The sequence below is a fragment of the Dipteris shenzhenensis genome, chromosome 14, assembly GCF_047967505.1.
Source record: "Dipteris shenzhenensis isolate YYH24624 ecotype China chromosome 14, Dip_SZ_1.0, whole genome shotgun sequence".
NCBI lineage: Eukaryota > Viridiplantae > Streptophyta > Polypodiopsida > Gleicheniales > Dipteridaceae > Dipteris > Dipteris shenzhenensis.
The window spans coordinates 38,738,245-38,764,467 of record NC_141609.1 but is presented as its reverse complement, the minus strand read 5'-3'; the positions used below and the strand labels follow the sequence as shown (position 1 = coordinate 38,764,467).

General features: G+C 41.8%; 1 protein-coding gene across 4 annotated transcripts in view; it reads right to left on the bottom strand.

Moving 5' to 3' along the window:
- Positions 1-19,355, bottom strand: part of LOC147894594 (uncharacterized) — a 44,989-nt gene extending 25,634 nt beyond the window's left edge. The window contains exons 1-6 of one of the 4 annotated variants that reach the window (XM_087385127.1): positions 19,107-19,355; positions 17,638-17,730; positions 17,348-17,452; positions 17,051-17,164; positions 8,751-8,807; positions 8,466-8,591 (exon numbers count right to left, since the gene is read on the bottom strand). In XM_087385127.1, coding sequence (XP_087241253.1) covers positions 8,466-8,591; positions 8,751-8,807; positions 17,051-17,164; positions 17,348-17,452; positions 17,638-17,649 — 414 coding nt within the window. In that variant the 5' untranslated portion in view covers positions 17,650-17,730; positions 19,107-19,355. Of the gene's footprint in view, positions 1-8,465; positions 8,592-8,750; positions 8,808-17,050; positions 17,172-17,347; positions 17,453-17,534; positions 17,935-19,106 lie in introns of those variants that run through there. The other 3 variants (XM_087385126.1, XM_087385129.1, XM_087385128.1) reach the window with 3 other exon arrangements.
- Positions 19,356-26,223: the final 6,868 nt, after the last annotated feature.

Genomic DNA, 26,223 nt, shown 5'->3' with positions numbered 1-26,223 from the left:
CCTCAATGTACCATATATCTAAAAAACTGCAAGATATATGGAACAAAAGTACATGTTATATAATTTGAAAAAACCAATCAAATTATAAATGCCACTTAGTTACATATCAAATCCAAAATTAACCAAAACCTGGTCAATTTAATAACAAGACAATTTAGAACATAATTCATACAAAATTGGGGAGCTTCTTGAACCAAGAGTGGTTCAAAAGATCCAGTCGAGCAAAAAATAATTAGGTGTCAGTCGAAACTGAGGATTTCAACTTCTTCATCGCTTCTCAATAACTTGGAAGCAGTACAAAGACTCTAAAACAAGCTGTCTACAGTTAGAACAGCATGAGCCTTCTTCAATATATTTCTGGTACTGAGGGGTTTTATAGTAGTGAAGAGCTGCCCAGAGTTCATCCATCAAGGAATCCATCTCTCGTAGCAGGTCATGAGGTCTACAAGGAATAATCTCAGATGTAGCCTCGCCCTCCATCTCATCTCAATAAAACAGTAATCCAACGTAGGTGTTTCATTACTTTCATGTCCTTCCATGGCTGGAAAATATCTCGCATGGGAGAGGGACTAGAAGAAAAGCAGCTGTGTCCAAACGCATGCTCTTCACACTAACAAAAGGGAATTTGGTGCTGCGTGGAATCAAGGAAGAAGGCGAGTAGAGGACAGCAAGAAAGATGGCAGAATCTGATAGGCTGATCTCAGACGGAAAGAGGGTGAGAAATTGCCTTCATGCGCTGAAGTGCTGAAGTGAGAAAGAGATAGGAATCCCAGGTATATAAATAGCCAGGAAGGGCCACCAAAAAACAGTCTCGCTTTTAATAGATCTGGTCCCGCTTTTCTCCAGCTAGCCAAAAATAGCCAAAACACGCTAGATTTAGAGCAAGTGCTTTCCTTGCTAGAGAAAAACAAAAAAGCAACCTGCTTTTTAACCAAAAAACAGTCTCGCTTTTAATAGATCCTGTCCCGCTTTTCTCCAGCCAGCCAAAAATAGCCAAAACACGCTAAAATCAAGCCATACGCTCCTTCCCAGAGCCAAGCGCCTGCCCCCAATCATATCGCCCCTGTCTTTGGTGCCCGAATCTCCTAGACAAGCCGCTTTCCGGCTTATGAACGCCCTCTCTTTCCTCCTACTTCTCAACTGCAGCAAATCTAGGTCTCTAGGGTAGGAATCTCATCCTTGAGAACCTAGAGCAAATTCTTTCCCTAACCAGCCCACTCTCACACGTCCCCACACAGCCAATCACATCAACAACCCAAGCGTGGGTAGTTATAGGGTCAGAAACGATCCATCTTGCTGAAAGCATCAAGTCTTCTCATCGCCTACCCTTCTTAGGGAATCACGATTTCCAAACACATAGCAACCGAGAGAGAGCACACAGCCTATGGACTTCTATTTCTTCCACAACTCTCCCAATCATGAGCGCACATCATCAGCCAACAATTCGGCCCATACATGAGCGAAAATTCAGATTTGCAATAGCAATCTCAAAAAACGTACCTGGAAGACATATTTTCTGCATACCTTGCGTTGAATTCAATCATGATAGGATGGCTCTGATACCAGATGACACGACCCCACAGGATCTGACCCTATCACTGACCTAGAATCTTGTCCTCAATACAACCAGAATCATAGAGCAGGTGCCTCGATCCTCCCGACCACCCCCGAGCATGTGGGCTACAGCTCGACTCATCCATAGGCCCGTATCTAACCCAGGCATCCCATACCACCTGAGCCCATCCAAAGGACCTTCGATACACCACCTATGATCCGCCATGTAGATGGCCAGACTCCCGGCCTGGGTGCAAGCCCCATCCATCAATTGAGGAACGCTCAACTGATCTACACAATAGCACTGGCCCTCCCTCTATATAGAAGGAAACCCGCTATAGATAGCACAATGCTATGAATAGCTCCCTCCATATAAAGCGAGCACTATATATGAATCAATCTGTATATATAGCGATCTCAGCTAAAAATAGCCATCCAGCCCTATGCTATCCTGTAACCCACGTTCACCTGCTATCCAACCCTAGGTACACCATGCACATGACATGAAGCCAAGAGCCCAGTAGCCAACAAAGCCCATAACAATAAGCAGCAAAGTATCAACTAGTAGCAACAAGCGATTGGTTGTTAGCAAGTAGCAACCAGCAGACGTGACTCCAACAGAATCAAAGCAAGGTGCATAGTAAGCACCAAGTGAAATAAAAATGTTCAGTAGATGTTTGGAGCAGAAGCAACAACTGGACTTGCATTGAATAGTACACAACAAGCAACGGCACCGCTTTTTCATAAAGGCGGTTGTTCCGTTGTTGTTTCTCAAAAGTCACGCCATGGAAGCTGTTGCATCTTGTTTGTTAGAGGAAAGCTTTGAGTATTGGAGTAAAATATCTGTATTCTTTGTTTACTGAACATTTCTCTCTGTACCAGCGGATTACTTTGACGGGGCTGCTGCTACGTAGTTCTCCGAGCAAATTTCATCATATTTTTCCTAAGTAGACTTCCAAAGTTTGGCTAAAGTTAGGTGCTATACAAGGCATGACTTCTCTTAGACTCTATTGATTCGACGACATGTAGTTGAGTCACGTTCCTTGGATGATGTTCCAATACTTCCGCACAGACTTGCACATACATAGGTCAGTACGTCTTGGGATATTATGGCGACCATATCAGCTTGGCATATTTGGAGGTCTAGATGTACGGATACCTTGGATGGCTCCCAGGTCCATCTCGCTCACACCTTGGCTAGTATCTGGACATACATAGTACATACTTTGATGGCCATAGAGGTGAGGATGCACTCGCGCAGCCTCTACGAGGAGGGCGGTATTTCTCAGGGAATGGAGTGGCTCCCCTTTCTTCTCGAAATCACCTACAAGGTTGAGATGGCACTTTCAGCCTCAACCTTGGTTGTTTCATTGCTCCGTTTAGGAGTTTATTTTTTGCCCTTCCAAGGTGTATTTCATGTACGGCATGATGCTTTTCTCCCGAGAGTTTTCTCAAGGGCGGTTAATATAAGTCTTTTTCTTGCCAAAAAAAAAAAAGTTGGGCTAAAGTGATAAGGGTGCTTGATTTTTGTGGGATTTAGTTTTGGGCAGTTTGCAAGGCTTCATTTTTTTCAGAGAAGAGAAAAAGAGAAGCACCTACTAGTTAAGCAGACTAGCCCCTGCTTACACACTTTAAAAATGTGTGTATTCACATGGCATAGTGTTTTTATCAAATGTGGAATGGTTTTTAGTGGACTGCTTCTATGCCACAAAGCCACAAACCATCAAAGTCGGTTGTATCATGATAGGTTGTCTATCAATCTTTTCCTATTGAGGATGGAGGGATCCTCAAAAGAGATTTTTTAAGTTGGTTCAGGCTTTTAGAATGGCAGCCATAAGGGGGGAGGAAGGTATCCTAAGGTGTGCTGAAGTAAAAACCTACTTGCTGTTGTCCGTTCAATCACCACCTAATGATGGCTTAAGGCCCCTTTCATGCAAGGGAGAATCAAGGTCTCCCAAGCCATGTCGTATCTACAAAACCATGAAGCCCACTCCACAAAAACATTCCTAGTTGGCCTTTTGAGCTGAGTAATGTAATCCCTAAAATGGCACCAACATAAGTAAGCAAACGAAGTTGTGGCTAGCAGCACTTGGTTGACAACTCCACTCTAGAAGCAAGGCCAAGTCTAAAAGAACTCCAGAAGAGGAGTTTTCTCCTGATGCTCTCCAATACTAGAGCACACTACCACAAAGGAGAGATGCCCACACCAACTTGACATCACAAGTACCTACAAAGATGCCCTCCAAATCTAGGTAAAACCAAAATCAGTCACCCAATCTCAGGTGCCATTATCACTTATCAAAAGCCATTGGATTTATTCCAATAAATATGTGTACCGGCTGCAATGCAGAATAAATCCAAGGCTTTCCTAAAGGAGGTAAGAGTTTGTGGAGTGGCATCCAAAAAAACAGCAATGTCATTTGCAAGCTCAGTATCCAGGAACTCCTCATCATACCTGAGGGAAGTCTCAAGCCAATAATATCTGCCTAAGATCTCAAGAAGATGCTCATAGCTTCATCCATGAATAAAACAAAAAGGGGGCAAGGGCATCCTTGACGGACTGATTTGGAAGTCTGAAATTCTTCTCCTCTAACTCGTCTGATAGCACTTGGTTGTGGGCTGACTCATATAAAGAGGAAACCCCCTAATCCAAGCATCTCAAAAACCATAATGCAGCAGAGTGCTCTCCAAATATCTCAATCCACTTTTTCTACATTGGTTGGCAATGTCATTTGATGGATGATGGCAAGTACATAGAGCTTGTGCCTTGAAGCCAAATGGGCCCAAGATGATTGTAAAGAATGAGGATTGAGAGTGGTATAAAGAGAATAGGGTTGGCCCTCCCTTCAAAGGTGGCATGTATAAAAGGCCAAGTGGTTCACTTTGGTCTTCACTTGCTGTTTGCAAGTTTTAGGACTAGAAGCTCTCTTTTTTTCCAAGAGTTGTGTCTTGTATTCTTCTTGCATTTTGCCTTTTGTGAACGCCTCTCATCCCCCTTCCCCTTCTCTAGCCTCTTGCTTCCCATCCCCTCTCCCTCTTCCTCTCTCTCCTCCCCTTTCTTCTCATGAGGATTCACATTTGTAACAACTCCAAAGAGCCATTTGAGAGACACTTTTGGACCGTTCATGCTTGCATAACTCCCACAAGGAGTAGCTTGGAGGAGGAGGTTCTATCGACATCATGCATCCCTCCAAGGTCCCCACGACACGTGAGTCACCGCCGAACTACACATTTATTCCTCCATTGCCGGGGGGTTAGAGGTATGCTCTTGCTTGCATGTGCTTCTCTCATTGCCCAAGCACTGAGTAGCTAGGTGAAAAGTAGTTGGTTTTGGTGTTTTTTGGTAAGGTATGAGCTGAGAAAAGAGAAGAGTGAGTGAGAAGAGAGATAGGTAGTCATTTCGAGTCATTTGAGTTGCACAAATCTAGGAAAAGGTATAGATGGTCATTGTTAAGCTTTGTATGCTGTCCAATCCTCAAAGAAAAGCTAAAAAGTGATGATTGGGTAAGTATTTCAAGGTCGTGGAAATGAAAACAATTCTCTTTTTGAGAAAAACACTCTATTTTGCTTCAAACTTGCTTGTTTTTGTTGTTTCTTGTTTGAAGTAGGTAGAACAAGTAGAGAGTACATCCCTAGCACTCCAAAGCCTGCATAGAAGCCATTGAAACACAGAAATCTCTCCTCCCTAGTGCCAAGAGCGGAAGACTAAAAGTGTGACACGAAAGCAACTTACCTAACTTATTGCATTCTTCTATCAACCAACTTATGCTCCTAGATGAAAAGAAGTTTGATATGACCCTTAGTGACATCTCAGTGAAGCTGACTACGAATCAGCTGCCTACGGTGGCAATGAGGAATACCGCCACAGTCCTATGCGTTCAGGAAGAAGCATGGAACTACTTCCCCAACCTAGTGGCGGAATCAACTCCTCCTTGCGAGGATTGTCTCCTGGAGTAAAGGAAGCAGCCAAGGGAGGAAAACCCATTGGGGCCAAGAACCCCGAACCAATGGAGATCGGCGCTCTATCAATATGACTTGGAAGGGTGACGTCGACAAATGGAAGAAGGAACAAACTTTGCCAAATGTCCACAATCAAGTAATGGTGAAAAGATGTACCTATCTATCCTCCTCCACTAGATCGAATTCAGGTAAGAGCGGTGAAAGTAGCTTTCTAAAGCATGCACAAACTTCTCATCACCGCTTCTTTGCCCAATTTCTTGATAAGGGTTCCACATGCTGCTCTAGGTAATGTCGCTCTAGTAAAATGAGACATCCAATTGTAGACATTTGCCAATGTGGATGGCATAAGGGAAGAAGGCCACCTCGTCTACCCTCTCTAACTACTCTATTATGGATGTCCAAAACCACTCCCTAAAATCCCAATGCATATCTTGGAGCAGTGCGCCCATGTAAATCCATAGATGACATTGAGTGAGCTCATCACTATAAGGTCTAGGGTTGATGGTCCATCTCCTCTCCAAGCACCCAACCACTCTGATCCTTTGGAATCATCTTGAATCAAGTTACACTAGACCTCACAATCCATGCTATACAAGAGTTGATGAGGCTCAATCTAGATAGAAGACTTTTGAGTGGAAAACCCATCTTAGAAAATAGCCAAACCATCGAGGGGATCTGTTGGATTTGGGGCCGCCTTGATCCCCTCCCGCCACCTCACCTCTAGGATGGTTGCACCAATCTCCTCTATCCTGAGACTAGCTCCCCTCAAGTGTGATGAATTTGCTCCTCTAGCTCCTCTAGAACAAGATCTAAGCTCCCAAGGATCAGGCATGTCCTCTCTCCCACTGTGCCTTGCCGATTTGAGGACCGTGTCCAAGCATGTGTACCTTCTGATCAGGGGCTGACACTCGAACTCCTCTTTGTACCACGGCTGGTCCGGATGAGTCCGATTGAGAGATGCCACCACACCCTCATCATGCTCCTCATAAAGGCAGCCCCTTTGCCATTAGAGGGACCTTTGTGAAAAATCCAATGGTGCCACTACTACCAATGCCCCCTTGTGCGAGAGATTGGAATCTATGCACAGGATGAACCCTATTACTTTAGTACAATTATCACCCTAGTTTTTGCAGTTTATATAAAAATGCGATAAAATCATCATATATCATTAATATGCTAATGGAATATGCACAAGGCCTTATGCAACATGCACCATTGTTTGATGTGATGAGAAATATATTTAAACGCACTTCATATGAGTCCATCACAACCATTCATGCGCATGGAGTATCACTTAGGTATAATGGAAATGCATGCATGGGTATTGGGTCTAAGCCTTTATTGCAAACGAAATGAACTTGATGGTAAAATGTAAGTTGTAAGACTGCAAGTCAAAGGCCCAAAACATCAAGGGCATCACTGTCGGGTGTAGTGAAATGCATGCATGGGCATTGGGTCTGAGCCTTTACTGCACAATGAAATGAACTTAATGGTAAAATATAAGTTGCAAGACTGCAAGTCAAAGGCCTGGAAACATCAAGGGCATCACGAAATGGTCAACTTCACGATACATTGAAGGGATAAGAATGCTAACAAATGGTGTCCAATTAATGCGTTACCTATCATGGTTGTTAAGACACTCGTGTCTTACGATAAGACACTTAAGACACGTGTCTTACCTTAAGACACCTTTAGACACTCTTGTTTTTTTAAGTGGGTTGGGTGTAACAACAAACATCGAGTTTGACTTAACCATGCTATCATTGATGGTGACTTCGGATCTAGCAGTGGCAGTGACCTCGCAGATTCGGATTAGGATGAATCTTGAGAGTCAAAAGTTTCCTTTCAATTATATGTATCGAGATGCATACTGCATTCATGTCACATGTGATTGACAGAGTGTTGCCATGATATTTATGTGTATTGATTAATGATGTTGTTAAATCTTTAAAATTGTGAGTCATGACTTGCAAGCTCTTGAGTCGTGACTCTTAACTTGCAAGCTCTTGAGTAGTGAGTCTTGCATTGTTACTTCTTGCATTGTTTAAGTGTAGCTTATTGTACTTCTAGAATCAAGCAGCTAGCTATGCTAGCAAATTGTACACTTGTATACTTATACATATATTAATTAAATATTTATTATTACAATGACGTGTCTTATCTTTAAGACACTTTAGACACTCGTGTCTGAAGCGTGTCTAACGTGTTGTGTCTTAACGTGTCTTACAACCATGTTACCTATGACGTTACTTATGTGACTCTAGGAAACATTCGGCCATTCATTTTCCCTTGGAGTAAAACCCTTAAGTGGACTTTCCCCAAACATAAAAGGGAATTGATGTGCTACCTACAACATTTAGTTAATTGTGATTGAGGGAGATCTTCGGCCGTTCATACCCCCTAGGAGTAAAACCCTTGGGTGCTCTTTTCCCCAACATAAAAGAAAATCTACCTCCATTGTTGATATTTTCTTAAATGGTTCCTTACACATGCATTCCCTATTGATCTTGTCAAGGCATTTCATCACACTCTCTGCAGAATCTGTTCTCCTACATCTGATATTTTTCTTCCTTTCTGACACACGTACTTATTTTATGCTTTAGATGATTCAGCAGTGAAGATTTTACAGACGCCCTAATAATGGTTGAAGAGGGCCCATTATGGTTTGGGTATAGCAGTACTTCAATGCTTCTCATTCAAAAGTCACCTTTCGTGCAGAGGGTCCTGAACTCAGGGGTTGCTCAAGCATTGAATTTTTAAGTGACACTTTTTACCTACTGGGTTCTAATATCAGATTTAATCCTATCGTAGCCTTATCTTTCTTGCACATGCTCTTACATGGGCAATTCTTTGTCAATTGCTTTGTTGGATTTTGAATCAAGATATTTGGACAACGTTTCAAGTTTGCTGCTTGTCATCAAACTGTAAAGGTAAAAAGGTATTGATCGAACCAGCAGCTTTATGCCCATTTGTTCGTAGTCCCTCCGTTGAGCAGCGTCAAAAGATTCACACTGATTATGCTCAGATTCATCAACAGTACTCTTCTTTAATTTGGACTTCAGCTCAGCTATTTTATCCTGCATCAACTCGTTTTAAAAGAAGCTATGAAAAGGAAAAATCGCAGTCTACTTGCAGAAATCCAAACTTTCCCAAAAGTACATTTTTTTGGTTTACGCATGTGAGAAATTCAAAACTATGCATACAATTTCAAAAGGACCAATTTAAAAGGAATGCACCTTTAATATACATATCCGTTGGCTGCGACCCTTCCAATCTCCACCATCTTCTAAAACCTTCCCACATACATCAATTGAAACATTACATGCGTTGTAAAATTTCACTTCCACGCTTTTATCAACTCATATGAAATCAAAATGGGGGAAAGAAATGGAAATACATTTTGGAAAGAAAAATCCTGCAATCTGCAGCACAGTTTAGCAGAATGTACGTCAATGTGTGTGGGGGACTAGATTATCTGTGAAACAAGAACAGTTGCAACATAGACGAAATATGCCACTGAAAGCCCGCCAAAAATGCAAAAGCCTGGGGGGGAATAAGAGGATCAAGGGCAAACTCTAAGAGGGTAAAGGGATAGGATGCCAAAGCTCAAGCTACAGTGGAGGCATAAGGGGGCTGCTCTAGACGTGTCGCGAGCATCAAATAGCTTGTGGACATCTACTTGACCACAGGGCAGCCTCAAGGGCTACCAAACCCTCAGCCAGGGTTAGATGCTGTCACAGTAGATATAGCAGCAATTCAACAGCAGAAAAAGGTCCATGTAGCCATGCAGGCTGCCACATCATCCACAACAGTATACAGCCATGCAAGCAAGCAGAGCTAGGCAGCATATTTGCAGCAGATTCCAGGGGCATGAGGAGTTCATGCCGTCCCAAATCAAGTTGGGTAGCCCACAGATCTAGTCAGGTCAGCTACAGATGGGGTTGGACCCTGGCCAAAAGCATACAGGTCAGAGACCTGGTTGCTCAGATCTGGAGCAGCACTCAGGCTATAAAGATGAAACATTTAAGGAAAATTTGGAGCTCAAGGCAAATACACATGTAATTGAGGCATAGGTGAATGAGGTAGTTGACAAGGTACCGATCTCAAAGGGGCACCTATGTGAGGTACAAATCAAGTTCACCTTCGAAGCCTCAAAATGTTTTTATAGCATTCACTAGTAAGGAAATGAAATGTAGGCCAAGATGGAGGCATTGATACAACTTGTGATAAGTCCATCCAAGGACACAAAGATAAAGTGATAAGGTGAGATGCCTAAGGCCCAAATTCCATGCCTAGGGGATCGGAGAGAAAACCTAAGACAAGCTGAGACTCTAATCTGAATCTCAAGGCTAGGCCCCAATTTGACAATCACATTGTTCAAAATATAGCATAGTAGGTTAGTTAATGGAAGGGGACTCCGCCATTTCCTCAGCTCCTCAGGTGCTGCCAGTCGTTGAGCAAGTGTCTACAGACTTACCCTCCTCTATTCCAATTTTGAATACCCTGGCCATCTACTTTACCACAGGCCAGCAGTCTCAGGGCTGCCATGTCCACAAACAGTAAAGGCTTAGATTTAGCCATGGGAGGCATGGCAGCAATCCAACAGCAGTAGAAGGTCCAGTTGGCAATCGCAAACACTAGCGTATCGTCCACTACAATATACAACAGCAAACGGGGCAGATCAACCCTCCAACAAAGCCACACGAGCAAGCAGAGCTTGCCAGCCAATCTGCAGTGAGTACAGGGGCAGGAGGAGGTTTATAGAGGGCAAATCAAGTTGGATAGTCCACAGACCTGGTCGAGATTGGATATTAAATTTAACAATCACTTTTGAAGGGCTGCTTTTTAGAGCTTGGATACTACTCTAAATATGATTACTACAGATCATTCACAAAGTAATGGTCGAATTGAATGGGTCAATAATATCATAGAGGATACGCATAATGCCACACGTATATCTAAGTAAACAAGAAACAAACTGGGAAAAATATCTACCCACTTAAAACTTGCATATAAACGACTAGTTCAGGTCCCTAAAAGCAGTATAACAGCTTGCTGGGGTTGGCCAGTTGCCTACAAGTCAGACAGATTTGGCGCAGCATCAGGCTATGAAAAGAGCCCTCAGGCCTCATTTGGGACCATCAATCAGAGCAGCACTGCGGCCAGAAGCCATCAGTTTTTCCTAAGCAGCCTCTACGGCCACCATAGCCTCTCCGTATCTAGTGCTTATGTGGGAGCAGTTTGCAGCCATAAGCCATACCCAAGTTAAACCCTAGCCTCTTCACTTAGCAGATACAACCTCTCCATTGAGGATCCAGATGTTGTGTTCACATCAATTCATTAAGGGTATCCAACAAGTGTATTCAGTGGTCTGTTGGCAATTGCCAAGGCTAACCCTAATAAAGATAGTAGTAAGCATACTTCCATCATAGTTATTTGTAAAATATGATGAGTTGTTGATGCCAAAGGAATCTCTCTTCCTTTAATCCCTTAGCATTCACGCTTCCACAATCTGTAGAGTATAGGCTCAGTTAGTGATAGAGTATGTAAGCTTCGTGCCTATTCCAACATGGCACATAAACCGGGCTTCATCTTAGCAGAACCAATATGTGTCAAATCAGTAGAGAACCTCACAAGATAGTAGTTGCTATAAGACACTAGGATCCCTTTGCCATTAGGCATGTTGACAACGGCTGTACATACAAAAAGGAGACTAATTCGTTTCCATCATAATGCTAATTCAGCTAAAGAGCCCCTCACTACAAACTTTGCGATTGTGTGGGGTAGGTGCCTCACTCTAGATGAGGCGATCAAGCAACATGATCTATAATCACTAGTATGCAATCCAATCTAGTGCTCTCATACATCCATTTATACAATATACACACCCACATACTTCAATCCATTTATACAATATACACACCCACATAATTCAATCCAATCTAGTGCTCTCACACATACAATATACACACCCACACATACTTCAGCATCCATTTATACAAAGGTCTTCGTATCCAGTTTCCATCGACACCCGGAGGTGTAGCGCAGACTCAACCACCCATGACTTAGCAATCATTACCTTCCTCTCCTCTTCCCCTAAAGAGGCTTCTATTAAGTCTATGGGTGTAGACCATAGTATAAACACATGCTCTCACACATACAATATACACACCCACACATACTTCAGCATCCATTTATACAAAGGTCTTCGTATCAAGTTTCTGTCGACACCCGGAGGTGTAGCGCAAACTCAGCCGCCCATGACTTAGCAATCATTACCTTCCTTTCCTCTTCCCCTAAAAAGGCTTCTATTAAGGCTATTTCTCTTACTTATTTCTTCATCAACCTGGGACATTTGATGCAATAGTGACCCTTTTTATTCATAGATTCATAGCAAGTGGAACATAGGCCTCCCCTCACTCCGAGATGCTCTAGGCGGTCGTGCATTGACCAAATATAATCTCAAATCAGCAAAAACAAAGTTTTTGAATTCAAAAGGTCAACTTGTTCTGCGAGAGTGTTTTTAAAGAGGTTGGACTGTCAGCCCTTTTAGATCTCTACACAGCAACCATGCTCTTAGTACAACTTAGAAATTTGGTTGGACTCATATCCCCAAGGTGGTGACACCTCACACAATAGAGGTGTTGAATGAGCCATTGACCTCGGCAAAGTTTGATGAGGCTAACTCTCTAGATAGATGTTTAGGTTGCGAGATGGCCCTTGTACCACTTCCTTTGCAAAATTTTGGGATCTGATAGGCCATCATCTTTCCCGACATCTTACTAAGGGATTGTGATATCTTTGGGCCAGGAGTTTCTCAGGCTTGATCCCGTTTATTCCACCAAGGGAAAAAATAAACCCTGTTCAATAATTGGAGACCAATCACTCTTCTTTGCACCACTGATAAGATTGACAAAAGACTAGGTTTTGTTTCTTCAATTATGAAAGACATTAGGCTTTAACATCCTCTACAAGGTCCAAGGGACTGATACAGCTCGATGGCAAAAGATAAGACTCGGTGGTTACAATGGCAATCTTTTGGTCATCAATCACCTTGTGCATTAGCCATCAATCCACTGGAAGATATTGAATCTCTAGGAAGAGCACACAACAGTCAGTGAACAGAGACAAAGATTTGCCAACATAATCTGCCCCTCCCCCATCCATCCTTAGATGGCCAACAAGCAAGCTGTAAGGGCCCCTAAAGTGGGCCAACCTGTGCATATATTGACAGATTCTGTACTTGGTTCTTCATATTCATACATAATTTCTTGGCTGTTGATCTGAATATTCTCTCTCTAGATCTGAATGGCCTTTTCATACATGGTGTGATTTGGTTCCTGGAGTGACATTGATGAAAGAAAAAAGGGAAGGACAGAGAGGGTGAAAGGACTCAAGAGACAACTTTGATTTCCAAGAGATTCACTATCTACTCATATAATGTCTTCCTCACACATGCTCTCACACATACAATATACACATGCTCTAACACATACAATATACAATAGACCATAGTATAAACACATGCTCTCACACATACAATATACACACCCACACATACTTCAGCATCCATTTATACAAAGGTCTTCGTATCGAGTTTCCATCGACACCCGGAAGTGTAGCGCACACTCAGCCACCCATGACTTAGCAATCATTACCTTCCTTTCCTCTTCCCCTAAAAAGGCTTCTATTAAGGCTATTTCTCTTACTTATTTCTTCTTCAACCTAGGACATTTGATGCAATAGTGATTTAACTCCAAGCTTATAAAGAGGCTGAAACTAAAGACTAGCCCATTTGAGTATGCATATACAATCAGAATGGCAGATGGAAGTTCAACTCAAGTATGGGACCAAAGGGTTACCCAGTTAGAGCTTCGAATTCAGGACTATGCTGAGAAGCTTGATTTTGAAATGACAAAGCTTGCTCATGCAGACATAGCCCTGGGTAAGGCTTGGCATTCTAGGAAGAATCCAGCCATAGATTGGAAAAAGCACATTTATCAATTCAAGATGAATGGTGTGCTGTATGTCTTACGAGGTGGAAAAGATATACCTCAAGGACCGTTGGTTTCCGTAATGGAAATTCGAAAAGCTCAAGAAGAGTTTTTTTTCCTTTGTACAGCATTGGTAGAGCCGATTAATGATTCTTCGGCTAGCACTAATGTTGCCCAAAATGGAGAGATGGTCAAGCTGGCTGATCAAATAACAAAGGAGTTCTCTTATTGTTTTAGGGATGAGTTAGCTTATGGATTACCTCCAGAGCGGAATGTTCAGCATAAGATTGAACTAATCCCAGGGGCAGAACCTGTAAATAGACCTCCCTATAGGTTGAGTTTTACCGAAGAAGCGGAGGTACGAAGACAACTAGAAGAATACCTCAAGCTGGGGCAGATTCAACCAAGTTTCTCACCTTTTGCTTCGCCAGTGATATTAAAGAAGAAGAAAGATGATACTTTTCGCCTTTGTATAGATTACAGAGCATTGAATAATATCACTATTAAGCACAGGTATCCGATGGCTCAGATCGATGATTTGCTAGATGCGTTACATGGGGCTGTAATTTTCAGTAAGATAGATCTTAAATGTGGCTACCATCAGATCCATATTAGAGCCGAGGATGTACATAAAACCGCTTTTAGAAGCAGGTTTGGACATTATGAGTTTTTGCTTATGCCGTTTGGACTTACCAATGCTCCAGCTACATTCGTCATGCTTATGAACGATTTACTACGTCCGTATATCGGAAAGTTTGTAGTAGACTTTATTGACGATATTCTGGTATTCAGTAAAAGTATTAATGAGCATCACGAACACTTAAGAATAGTGTTCAGTACTTTGAGGAAAGCCAGTCTTTATGTAAATAAAAAGAAAACTATACTGTGTATGGTAAGACTTGATTATTTAGGATTCATAATTACTCCTGAGGGGGTAGAAATGGATCCAAAGAAAGTGGCTGCGATACTGACTTGGCCAATCCCTCAAAGTTTGACCGCTTTGCGATCATTCTTGGGATTTGTCCAATTTTATCGAAGGCATATCAAAGGATATTCCGAAATAGTATCGCCATTGACTGATCTGACCTCAGATAAAGTACCTTTTATATGGGGACAGAATCAACATGAAACTTTTAACACCATAAAATAAGCTGTGGTCTCAGGACCGGTGTTAAAAATAGTTGATCCCCAGAAACCGTTTTTCCTTTAAACCGATGCAAGTGGCATTGCGCTAGGAGCAGTTCTCCTCCAAGAGGGAAGGCCAGTAGCCTTTGAAAGCAAGAAGCTTTCTCCCTCTCAACGAAAAAGGCCAACTCATGAATTAGAGTTGTATGCTGTTATCCATGCTTTGAAAACATGGAGACATTATTTGTATGGGTTAGACTTTTATGTTGATGTTGATCATGATACTCTGAAACATTTTTGTAAACAACCTGACTTGAGAGGCCGCCAAGCTAGGTGGGCAAAACTCATGCAGGAGTTTGACTTAACGATTCGGTACCGAAGAGGGAAGGATAATAAACTTGCTGATGCGTTGTCACGCATTATGCATAATATGAGTTTCACGGTATTAGAGAGTGCTCTAATGACCGAGATTAGAGAAACTCAAAAGGTGGACGAGTTCGTCTAGAGCCTTTGGCCTAAGGCTCATGTATTCAAACCCGGGGAAAAGGATGACCTAGCATCCAGAAAAGGCCAAACTTATGCAAGATATGCCATAAGTGATGGTATGCTAAAAAGAAATGACAAGGTAGTAGTACCTAATCATAATGATCTCAGGCAGAGAGCCAGTCAACAATGCCATGATAGACATATGATCTCGTGAGATGAGATTTCTTTTGGCCAAAGATGAAAAAACATATTCATGAATATGTGACACATTGTTTTTCGTGTCAGGTAAGTAAGGCAGAGCGGGTGAAGCCACCCGGACTTTTACAACCTTTGGAAATACCACTAGGTAGGTGGGAGAGCATTTCCATGGACTTTATTGTAGGTCTGCCTACGACACAAGGGGGATATGATTCTATCCTTGTGGTGGTTGATTGTCTTACCAAGATGGCTCACTTCATTTCAACTAGAGAGTCTGTTAGTGCCACGCAAGCGGCGGATTTGTTTATTAAACATATATTTCGTTTGCATGGATTACCCAAATCCATAGTGTCAGACAAGGATGTCAAATTTACTGGTCATTTTTGGATTGCGGTGTTTAAGACACTAAGGATTGAGTTGGGAATGAGTAGTGGGAATCATCCAGAAACGGATGGTCAGACGGAAAGAATCAACCAAATTTTAAAGGATATGCTTAGAGCATATGTGTCATTGAGGCAACATACATGGGACAAGTGGTTGCCATTGTTAGAATTTGCCTACAATGATAGAAAACATTCCTCTACAAGGTTCAGTCCGTTTGAGCTGAACTATGGTTATAGACCAACGAATCCAACTATAGTTGGAATACCTCAGAAAGTACCTAGTGCCGCGAACTTTGTGGTTCAGATGCGGGAGATGCTAGCACTTGCGAGAGCTAACATCCACCAAGCTATGGATAGAACTAAGGCGTATGCGGATGAAAACAAATCCGCTAGAGAATTTAAGGAGAAAAAGTTTTTCTCAGAGTTCCTTCGCACTCTAAGTCTTTGACTGCAGGAGAGTGTGCTAAGTTATCACCTCGATATTGTGGGCCATGGTTAATTCTAAAAAGAATAGGCAAGGTAGCCTATAGATTAGAATTACCACAGGGTTGTAAGGTGCACCCAGTGTTTCATGTTTCTCGTTTAAAGAAATTTTTGCATACAGGTGACTCACTAATCGAGGGTGTTGTTTTGTTTCAGGAGATAGAGGATAATGCAAGACGCAAACCAACAAGAATCCTGGACCGAGGAATAATGCAAGTACGCAATCGGAGGAGGATACCCACGGTGTTAGTTGCAAGGCATGGTTTACCTCTATCAAAAGCTACCTGGGAATCTGTATACCAGCTACGGAGAGTGTTTCCAGACTTTATCATCGAGGACGCTGATGCCTGAAGAGGGAAGGAATGTTACGCTCAAGTTGAGGTAACATGACCTCGGAAGGGTCAGTCGACGTTTTCCTTTAGAGGATCAATGTTTGTATTATATTTGTTGGGCTTTACGTAAATGATCAGAAAGGAATTAAAGTCAAGGTCCTTGGTGAGGGTGATATGGCACTAGACTAGGTGGATCTAAGGCTAAAGGGTCTGAATGCATTAAATGCAAATGATTCAATGTTATCCCAAGAGAGGGGTAAATGATGCATTTAGGAGATACCTTAGAATGAAGACATGTGGCATACTAGATCCATCTAGGGAATTTTGGGGCTTGGTGGAATTTGTAAGCAGAAGCCTTCACGTAGCGAAAGATATAGAGAGCTTACTACCACTGAGGTTGGCTGGGAGGACAATCCTTGTGCCTACGCCCGTGATTGATAAGACAATTGTATCTAATAAAAACGAAACAGAATGTCTTTATGGATTACATGAAAAATGTGTTGATGCAAATGTATATTCGTAGTCCAGATCAAACCTTAGAGATTGGTACATGCTCCCCAACTTCACGTTGCAAGGCATGTTGCAACTTGCTCACTTCTGCATTGAGCATCGATCGAGCTGCCTGAACCTCTAGTAGTTTTGCATTCGTCTACAAACTGAGGGTTTTTCGGTTAAACAGTCATGCTTTTAATGCAATAACCAACCAGCATTTTGTCAGTTGCTTATAATGAATAGGTTTTTCGGTTAAACAGTCATGCTTTTAATGCAATAACCAACAAGCATTTTGTCATTTTGCTGGGTTTTGTGTATGCATAGAGTGAGAATCCTCTACCTGATTGTATTTTTCCTTCCATTCTTGGATTTCTTTAGTTTCTTTCTCTGCCTTTTTTTCAGCTGGAAGCCCTAACGCCTCTTCCTCTTGCTTCTGCTTCAATAGCTGCAAAGAGACAAAGATATATAGAGCCATTTTACTGAATAAAAGTTGGAATGAAATAGAAACAGTATCTCCTGGTCAGAACCTGAGGACATTTCAGTACAGCTGCTTTAATCAATAAAAGCCTCACAAATGCCTCATTAATTGTAGTTGTATGCGTTGATGAACGTCAGTTTCATGCATGATACCTCCTCTTTCATTAAGTCCAGCTGGTACTTCCACTTCCTAGAACATCGTCGCTCTTTCTCTAAAGCCAAGTTGAGATCACGATTCTGCTATAGGTAGTAAACTTTGGTCAGCTTTGTACCCCAGTTCCCAAATAATTAGTAAAATTACGTGTGACAAACATTATGTCTCATGGTGATGGCCAACATTTTCACGGTTTTGGTGGTTAGATTTCATATAGGAAAAAGAATCAAGTCAAATCAAAATTAGTTATGTTTCTAGAGCCCATAGGCACTTTAAACACAGAAGAGTCCTCTCAAGTTCCCCTGCTCATGGATGTTTAAGGTATCATGCAGATCAGAGGATGAGATAGAAAACAATGTTGGACTCGGCTGGAGAAGGCCTTACTTCGCGATCACGTGAGCATGCAACTTCCAAGTTTGACTCTACCACAAGTTTTACACTAAAAGCCTTAAGAGTCATGGCCAACAAATATACCCATGGGGTAACAAATTCCACTTTTATATCATGCAGATGAGATAAAGGGGCCAATGAGCAACTCGTGTATGCCTTTGATGTTAAAACTGTCGAGAGACATTCAATTGAAATCTGGAAGGAGAGCAAGTGACGGCTAAAGAGATGTTGGTTCCCAAAAAGTCTAAATGGCAGTGTGGCATGCAGGCCATTTTCAACCAGGAACTAGATTCCAGGTTTTCTATGTTGGTTATTCACAGCATCTCATTCCGCATATGTAAAACAATACAAATGCACAAGCCTAATAATGATAGAAACAGCAGGCATGACGAGAAAGAGCCATGCCCTTTTTGAGAGCTCTAAGATTTTTGCTTCTCTGATGTTTTGCCCTTCACTCCCTGCAAGCACTTGCAGCATGTGCCTGCCATAAATGTTCATGACAGCAAGAACACGTGAGTATTTCATGTGCAGTGCCTTTATGATTTCTTACTATCGAACGTTTTCTTACAACAATTGATTGCCTTTTTTCCCCAGGAAAACAAAATGGTTGCGTTTTAACTTAGAGTTGTACGAAATAAATATATTAATACATAAGCCTTGCAATTTCGATGTCTTGAGCTTCAATCTTTGCTTGAAGCTGCAAAATCACAAAATACAACTTGTAAATGCTCAACTTTTCCAAAATTATTGTCCGGATTGTGAATGTAGGTTCTCATTAACAATCTCAAGACACTCACTCATAGATCCTCTTGAAAACATGATAGTAGACTATGAATTTAATTTCCCTATGCCTTTCTCGTCAAAAAGTGTGCTACTCGCATAGCGAAATACAGCACAACGGTTGACTTTGGTTCAGCTACAGACTGGGACGGTAATGTGTAACAGTACGGTCATCGGGAACGTTAACTTTTTTTTTTTGTTTCAGGGCTCAACCCGAAGCTTATTTTTCCGAGGAAACGCGTAAGCATTTTCGATGACAAGGAAATGAAATGCAAAGGGAGAGAGACCTCGGAGGGAGGGGGGGGGGGGAAGAGCGAAACATTAGGGTTGGCGGCGGTGGGAAGAACTTCTGTGGGAGGGATAATGGTAATCTTTGAGGTGGATTTTTTGGAAGCATTCTTCAACTCTGAGATTTGGTGGGAGGCAGAATCGGCGGAAGGACGATTGTTAGCCATTGTTGTAGGCAGGGACGGGGCTTTGATATCCCCACAGTTCGTTGGTTTAACAAATGCATTTGCCTTTGCATTTCAGAAACTCTTCACATCCAACCCTGCCACTTATTCAAACATATTTTTTTGGCATTCCAACCGCAACCATTGCGTATTATCATTAGCCTGCCCTCTTAAGGCTAGGTCTTACGGCCTTAGCACATGGATGGGGCTAGCATGGGTTTAGGATGGGAATCTTTTTGTCATCATTACTCCCATCCTACACCAAGTGGATTTAGAATGGGAGTAGCCACTTTTTCTCCCATCCTGGACCATGGCCTCTAGACCCTCGTAGCCAAAATGGGTTCCCCTTTTCTAGGGATTCAAAAACATGGAAGGAGGACATGTGTCCTTGTCCCCACAAGGTCCCCACTTCTTAAACACATGAAATGATGCCATGTGTCCTCTTCCTCCTAAACCCATCCCTAGTTCCTTTTTTGTTAGCACATGGTGGGATGGGAATAGGATAGAAATATGCATGGGACCACTTGGGACCACCTTTTCCCATTCCCATCCTATTTCTTTCCATGTGCTAAGCCCTTTCAGAACCTGTGTGATTATTTGGCATCTTCATTTTGTGGTGATCTAATTGGCTTTGTGCCACGTCTGCTTGTTTAGCACATCATTCTCTTTTGGGTCATTCATCTCTCCTCCTCGTTGGGCAGGCCCGTTGAATCCCATTCACCTTGTTCTCTTATTATTGAATTGTGCAACAGCTTACATGAATGCTATCATACAAGGGTACCTTCATAGAGTGGCTTTACACTTTGTCATACTTTAAGGGTGAGGGGGTTCGTACATCTCAGGGCCTTTCACACTCCTACTGACATTTTTACCTTGTTTTTCAACATACATTTCACAAATCTTTGAAAATTTTCACTTGAGAATCTGCAGATTTTTTAGCTAAAATAGAACCGAACTGCCTAAAATTTTGACAACTTTACAAATTTGAGAACATAATGTAAAAATAATCTTTACATGTGAAAATGAAAATGCTGCAGGTTCATTGTATATAGTTTTTGGCTTTCTTGTGAACAATGGTACTAGCATTCCCATTGAAGGAGATCTCGATCAGCCCATCCACTTGTATGCATGCAATCCGTGTTGAGCATCGAAGGGCGCAGGGAGGGCAACACGTCATCTTATTCTAACAACTTCTCGTGATTTTCATAATTTTCCACAACACGAATAGCGGACCACCTACTCCTGTCGAAAGCAGGCACGATGGATGCTAGGATTCGCATATCTTAGGTTAACTCACATTGTTTTTAGAGCATGGGATGGCCATTCAAAGGGCATGGTCATCGTGCTGCCTCTAGGGACCGTGCCAAGATGCTGATTCGAGACAAAGGATAGCTAGATGCACACATGGCATCTTAGAGAGCCATCTCAAAAGGGCCAATCCAATAACCTTTTCAAGGTAATAAGGCTAATTGGAAACCTAACCACTACATGCAAGGTTTTGGTAAACTACCACTACATCTAGAGTTTTGGTAGACCAACAAATGCTTTCATTATTTCAAAATAATTGATTACAACTATTCTTGTAGATGTTCGTCCTTCCACAAATTCTATGCTTCATTTCTGCTTCCTAGCATCTACTTTTGTCTACATTCACTTTTAAGGCTGACTTTGACATTTGAGTTTAGTCATTGCCCTTCTTGATGTTTGAATCAATTACTTTATTAGGTGCATCATTGTTACGGAAATTATATTTATGATATATCTTGTTTTGGACATTATTATTTTTAGTTGAGTGTGACTATGGCAAAGTACTCCATAGGAGCGCACCGAATGCGGCAGGGGTCCTAGTGGATACTTTGTGTGGTTAGTTAGGGACGCCTGAGTAGCTTGTGTTTTGCCATACTAGATGATCGGTATTGTGGGTGATTCCATGTTAATACTGATGTCGCTAGTGTTATTGATGTTGTGCTTGATTATTGTGCTTTGAGCGCGGTTGTGTTGGGATCGGTTGATTTGGTGATTCTTTCAATCGATTGTTAATAACTAATGTAATTGGTGGCTTGAGTACAGGTGATGGAACTCATAGCGAGGATTGGAGTTAGTGCGAGGGTACCGATTGAGGTGTCGCACAACGCATTATATATGGCCATGGGCCAATTTTTGTATTGTTTAATTATTGCAAGTTTGAGCAATTTATTTTGTTGAGAAACATAAATCATTTTGGGCCCTAAGATGGCTATGTAAAGCAAATCCCTCATTTTTGGATGAGAGGGATAATTTTGGCTCCTTGGTGCTTTTATGAAATATCATAAATACTTTAGATGAGGAAGCGTGAGCCACTCATCTAGGGGGGGGAGATTGTACCCATTCTATTGTTGTTTTCATGGTGTGATTGTGTTTTCTTACTCCAATTGATTAAGTGGTGAATTCGTGTGAAGATAATTACCTTCTGGTTTCAGTGGTATCATAGCTTGGTTCATGCTCTTGTGAAGAAAAGAAAGTTTGAAGCTTCCTCGTGTGGATTCAAAAAGAAAGCCCACGGAAAGAAAGAGGTATGCGGCTCTTCTTGCGCAACTCCTCAGTTAGCCGCGAAGTCACCTCGGGAACTTGAGGTTCTTTTGGTCTACGTGCGCCCATCTGCATCTTCAAAAAAAAGAAATCCGCGCCAGCCAGCATTCGTGCAGTCAGCGCTATCATCACGTGCGGAATGGCCTTCAGTAAATACGTCCTTTTGCGCAGCCACCCCTAGTTATGGGAGTCTTTTCATCTGCGCGTGCCTCACTGCAGCCACAAACCAGCAGCCGTTGTAGAATCTTCCAGAATCTCCGGTTCCATAGACCGGCGCCTTACCCATTGGGCCACAGGACCATTGAATCTCTCTTCCTTCAATTCTGCCCAATCCCACAGTCCGTAACCTGTAGTCTTGCAGCTCTGCAGACTTCAAAAAACGCTGCTAGATTTGGGAGAAGGAGCCAAGCAGCACTCTTTCGAGACCTTGTCTCTCTTTTTGTTGTGCGACCCCATCTGCGGATCGTAGACCTATAGTAATCGAGCAGCCAGTCGCCTTAAGAGAGTTTGAAAGTCTCTTTCCCTCTGCGCACGTTCGTCAGCAAACGTGCAGCCGCCTGCAGATTTTGGCCCACGTACTCTTGCACTCCGACTTTCGAATGGAAGTACAGGGAAGCAGGTCTTCTACCATCACGAAAAAAAATAAATAAATAAATAAAAATCTACTCCTTAATCCGTGTGCCGCTTGAACGAGGTATTGAGAGTCTTTTTTGCGTCTGCGGCTCTCTTGAGGATTGAAGCACAGGCTTTCGAAGTCAAAGGATTCCCTTGACTTCTTTTATAAAAAAAAAGAGAGGAAGGGACCCCAAAGGTTCAAAGGCCCTTTTTTTTTTTTTTAAGGGGGAGAAGAAGAGGAAAATTCAACAAGGCGATTGGAGCGCGATCGGGAGCGCGATCGGAGCTCGACAAGGCGAGGACCATTGCCAAATCTGAAAGCTCGAATCAAGAAGGTGATTTGGAACCACGAAATCATCGAGCAATTAATTGGAGATCAGTCGAGTGCAAGACGACTACAAGCGACATCATCAATCACATATCTCCCACTCTAGTCCTTTTTACCTTTGAATCAAAGAGCGAGATAAGTGATTTCTTTTGCTTTATATTTCATACACTCATTATTTTTCGCCATCCATTTTTGCCATACACTCGAAACACACTTTTTCATCTGTTTAATTCTCATACACTTAGTATCTTTATTTTCTCCGCTCTGCTATATTTGTACTTATCGCAAAATCATGGCACATCAGCCACAACCACCCACGCTCCAAGAGCAGTTAGACGCACTTCAAGCACAGTTGATCGATGAGCGTGAGCATAGGGAGAGATTGGAAAAGAAAATCAATGGTAAGAAAAGGAAGAGGCATTCATTTGATGATGAGTCATCCGACGATGATTCTGACGATGATACTATTATCAGGACAGTCAAAACCACACTGAGAGCACAAAATTCGAGGAAGAAGAGTAAGATAAGTAGTAAAGCTTTCTCATTTCAAAGTTTTGATGAAAAGAAAGAAGCACGCACTGTATTGTCTTGGATCAGTCAGCTAGGTGATTATTTTTCAGGGGAGAAATTCTCTAAAAAAGATAAGATTAAATGTGCCGCAAATCATTTAGTAGAGAGTGCTGCACTTTGGTGGAACATCACTAAGCATAGTAAAAGGTGACCAAAATCTTGGAAGTCTTTTCAAAAGCTCATCAAGCGAGATTTCCTTCCCTCACATTTCAAAGCAAAAGCTAGACAACAATGGGACACTTTCAGGCAGTTCGATAAGGAAACGATCTCCACATATACTAATAGATTTTGGCAAACGTTGATCTAATTAAAGTCTTTAGAGAAAATTTATGAGCATGATCAACGAAGGAAGTATGTGGCAGGTCTAAAGTCTAAGCTGAGAGCCGAGATTAACATGTTTCATCCTCACTCACTGAGCTCTACAATTTCTCTTGCAATGAATTGTGAAAGGAAGAATGGGATTCCAAAAGAAGGAAAAGATCAGGAACGGCATGTACACTTCCATAAGAAAAAGAGATTTGATAAAAAGCCCTTCTTTAAATCTAAAAATGGTTTTATACCATAGAAGATAGATTTTTTTTCGAAGCCAAACGGTGGGACTTTTCCGAAGAAAGAAATAAGGTGTTTCAAGTGTAACAAGCTGGGACACATAGCCACTGAGTGTCCTGAAAGAAAGAAGACCCCGACAGCGAAAGTGCACATAATTGATGACGAAGCAAATTGCACTAGAGAAGTCAAGAATCTTGAAGTCTCAATCAAACCCTACAAGGATACACGAGACTTTCTAGTGGCACCCCTACAAGGAGTGGACATCATCTTAGGAATGCCATGGAGGCATCAATACAATCCTAAGATAGATTACGATTCACATCAGATGTGGATTAAGGACAAACAAGAAATATGTCTGAAAAGCCCAATGAAATCTGAGGTCATTCCTTTACTCAACCACACACAAGTCAAAAGAGCAATTAGAAAATGTGAGAAGACATATCTTATTTTGGTGAAAACAGTTACGGCTACTTAGCCAAACACTAAGCCTTCGTACCAAAAATTTCTTTCTCAATTTTCTGATTGTTTCTTAGAGGATTGACTGCCTGGACTACCATGTTCTCGACCTAAAGATCATAGGATAGAAATCCTACCGGGCAACACTCCACCTTGCAAAGCTCCTTATAGAGTCAACGAGCTAGAGCAAAAGGAAATACAAAACCAAGTGGAGGAACTGATAGAGAGAGGATTGATAAGACCCAACAGTTCTCCTTATGGAGCACATGTCTTATTAGTCAAAAAGAAAAGTGGAACCTATTGAATGTGCATAGACTATCGTGCACTGAACAAAATCATAGTGAAGAACAGATATCCAATCCCTGGAATTGATGATCTTTTGGACAAATTGAAAGGGGCCAAGGTTTTCAGTAAGATAGATCTCAAATCTGGCTATCATCAAGTTCGTATGGTAGAAGAGGATATATATTATTTATAACACACATTTCATTAATTTTGGACTCTTCAATGTCTAAATTCATTTTGGTAAGACTGCTTTTAGAACTCAAACGGGACATTATGAGTTCTTAGTTATGCCTTTTGGGCTAACTATGCTCCAGCTACTTTTAGTAGGATGATGAATCGAATCTTTCTTAAACACCAAGATTGTGTGGTAGTATTTTTCGATGATATTCTGGTGTTTAGCAAAGATGTTGAGGAGCATAAAGAACATCTGAAGCTAGTCTTTTCACTCTTGAAAGAAAATCAATTGTACTTCCGATTAGATGTTGACAAAACCATGTAGAGTCAGCAATGATGATTTCACGGCTTATGTCATTTTCTTCAATGGGAAAAAATATTAGAGAGCATTCCCGCGAGCTCGCTGGAGAATAGGAGGCTTTCACCACAGATTTTCAGGAAGGAAACGAGGGAACACAACGCTGCCTTCTTTGCAGCGATTTTCAAGTTGCTCTCATCTCTGCTCCAGGTGCTGCAGCTCTTTCCAATTCGCCAGAATGCTCCAAAATTTTAGCAAATCCTATTTATCTGCTTAACATCCATGGATTTTGCGATTTTAGTGGGAGGATTGCTATGATCGAGTTTGCAGGCGAAATTCTGGGAAGCAAACTATCTTCTGCCTTCACGCTGCTTGGAAAGTTTCTCTTGGGGGACCATCTCTTTCTTTGCAGAATCGGTCGACATACATTTCACAAATCCGTGGATAAGGTAGGAATAGTACCTTTTTAGTGGAGAAAAGCGTAGGTTTGGAGAGCTTCGATAGAATGCCAGAGGAAATATCATCACATATTTTAGGAATTGTAGATCTCCCATCCAATAACTGCTCAAGTAGAACTTGGAGTTTGTTTCTAATCGGGATGGCATGAGAAGTCTCTCAACTATTGTTATGGATAAATTTGACCAAAGTAAAAGACATAAATATGTGTGTGCTTGTTGTGCAGGGTCGAGGTGGCAGGGCATGACCATGTACCAGCCTGCGTCCTCTCCTGCATATCTCCAACTCGGTAGAAAAAATTAATGGCGATTACAACTTTAGGCTTGGGTTGGCTTGTGGTCCGATGAGAGAATAAATCTGGGAGTTTGGCGTCGAAATCATCTTGACCATGCCGTAGATCATATCGGCACACCATAAGGAAGAGTGTGTGTGTGTGTGTGCGCGGGTGTATGTTTACACACACACACACACACACACACACACACTCTCTCTCTCTCTCTCAACATGAAATGTATAAATATAAATAAATATCATATATATAATATTCTCTCTCTCTCTCATGCCTCCAAAAAGCGATAAAAATTAAATGAAAAGCATTTAAGAAAGGATTAATTTAAAAGGCAATTTATATATGTGTATATATATAAAAATTAAACATGAAATG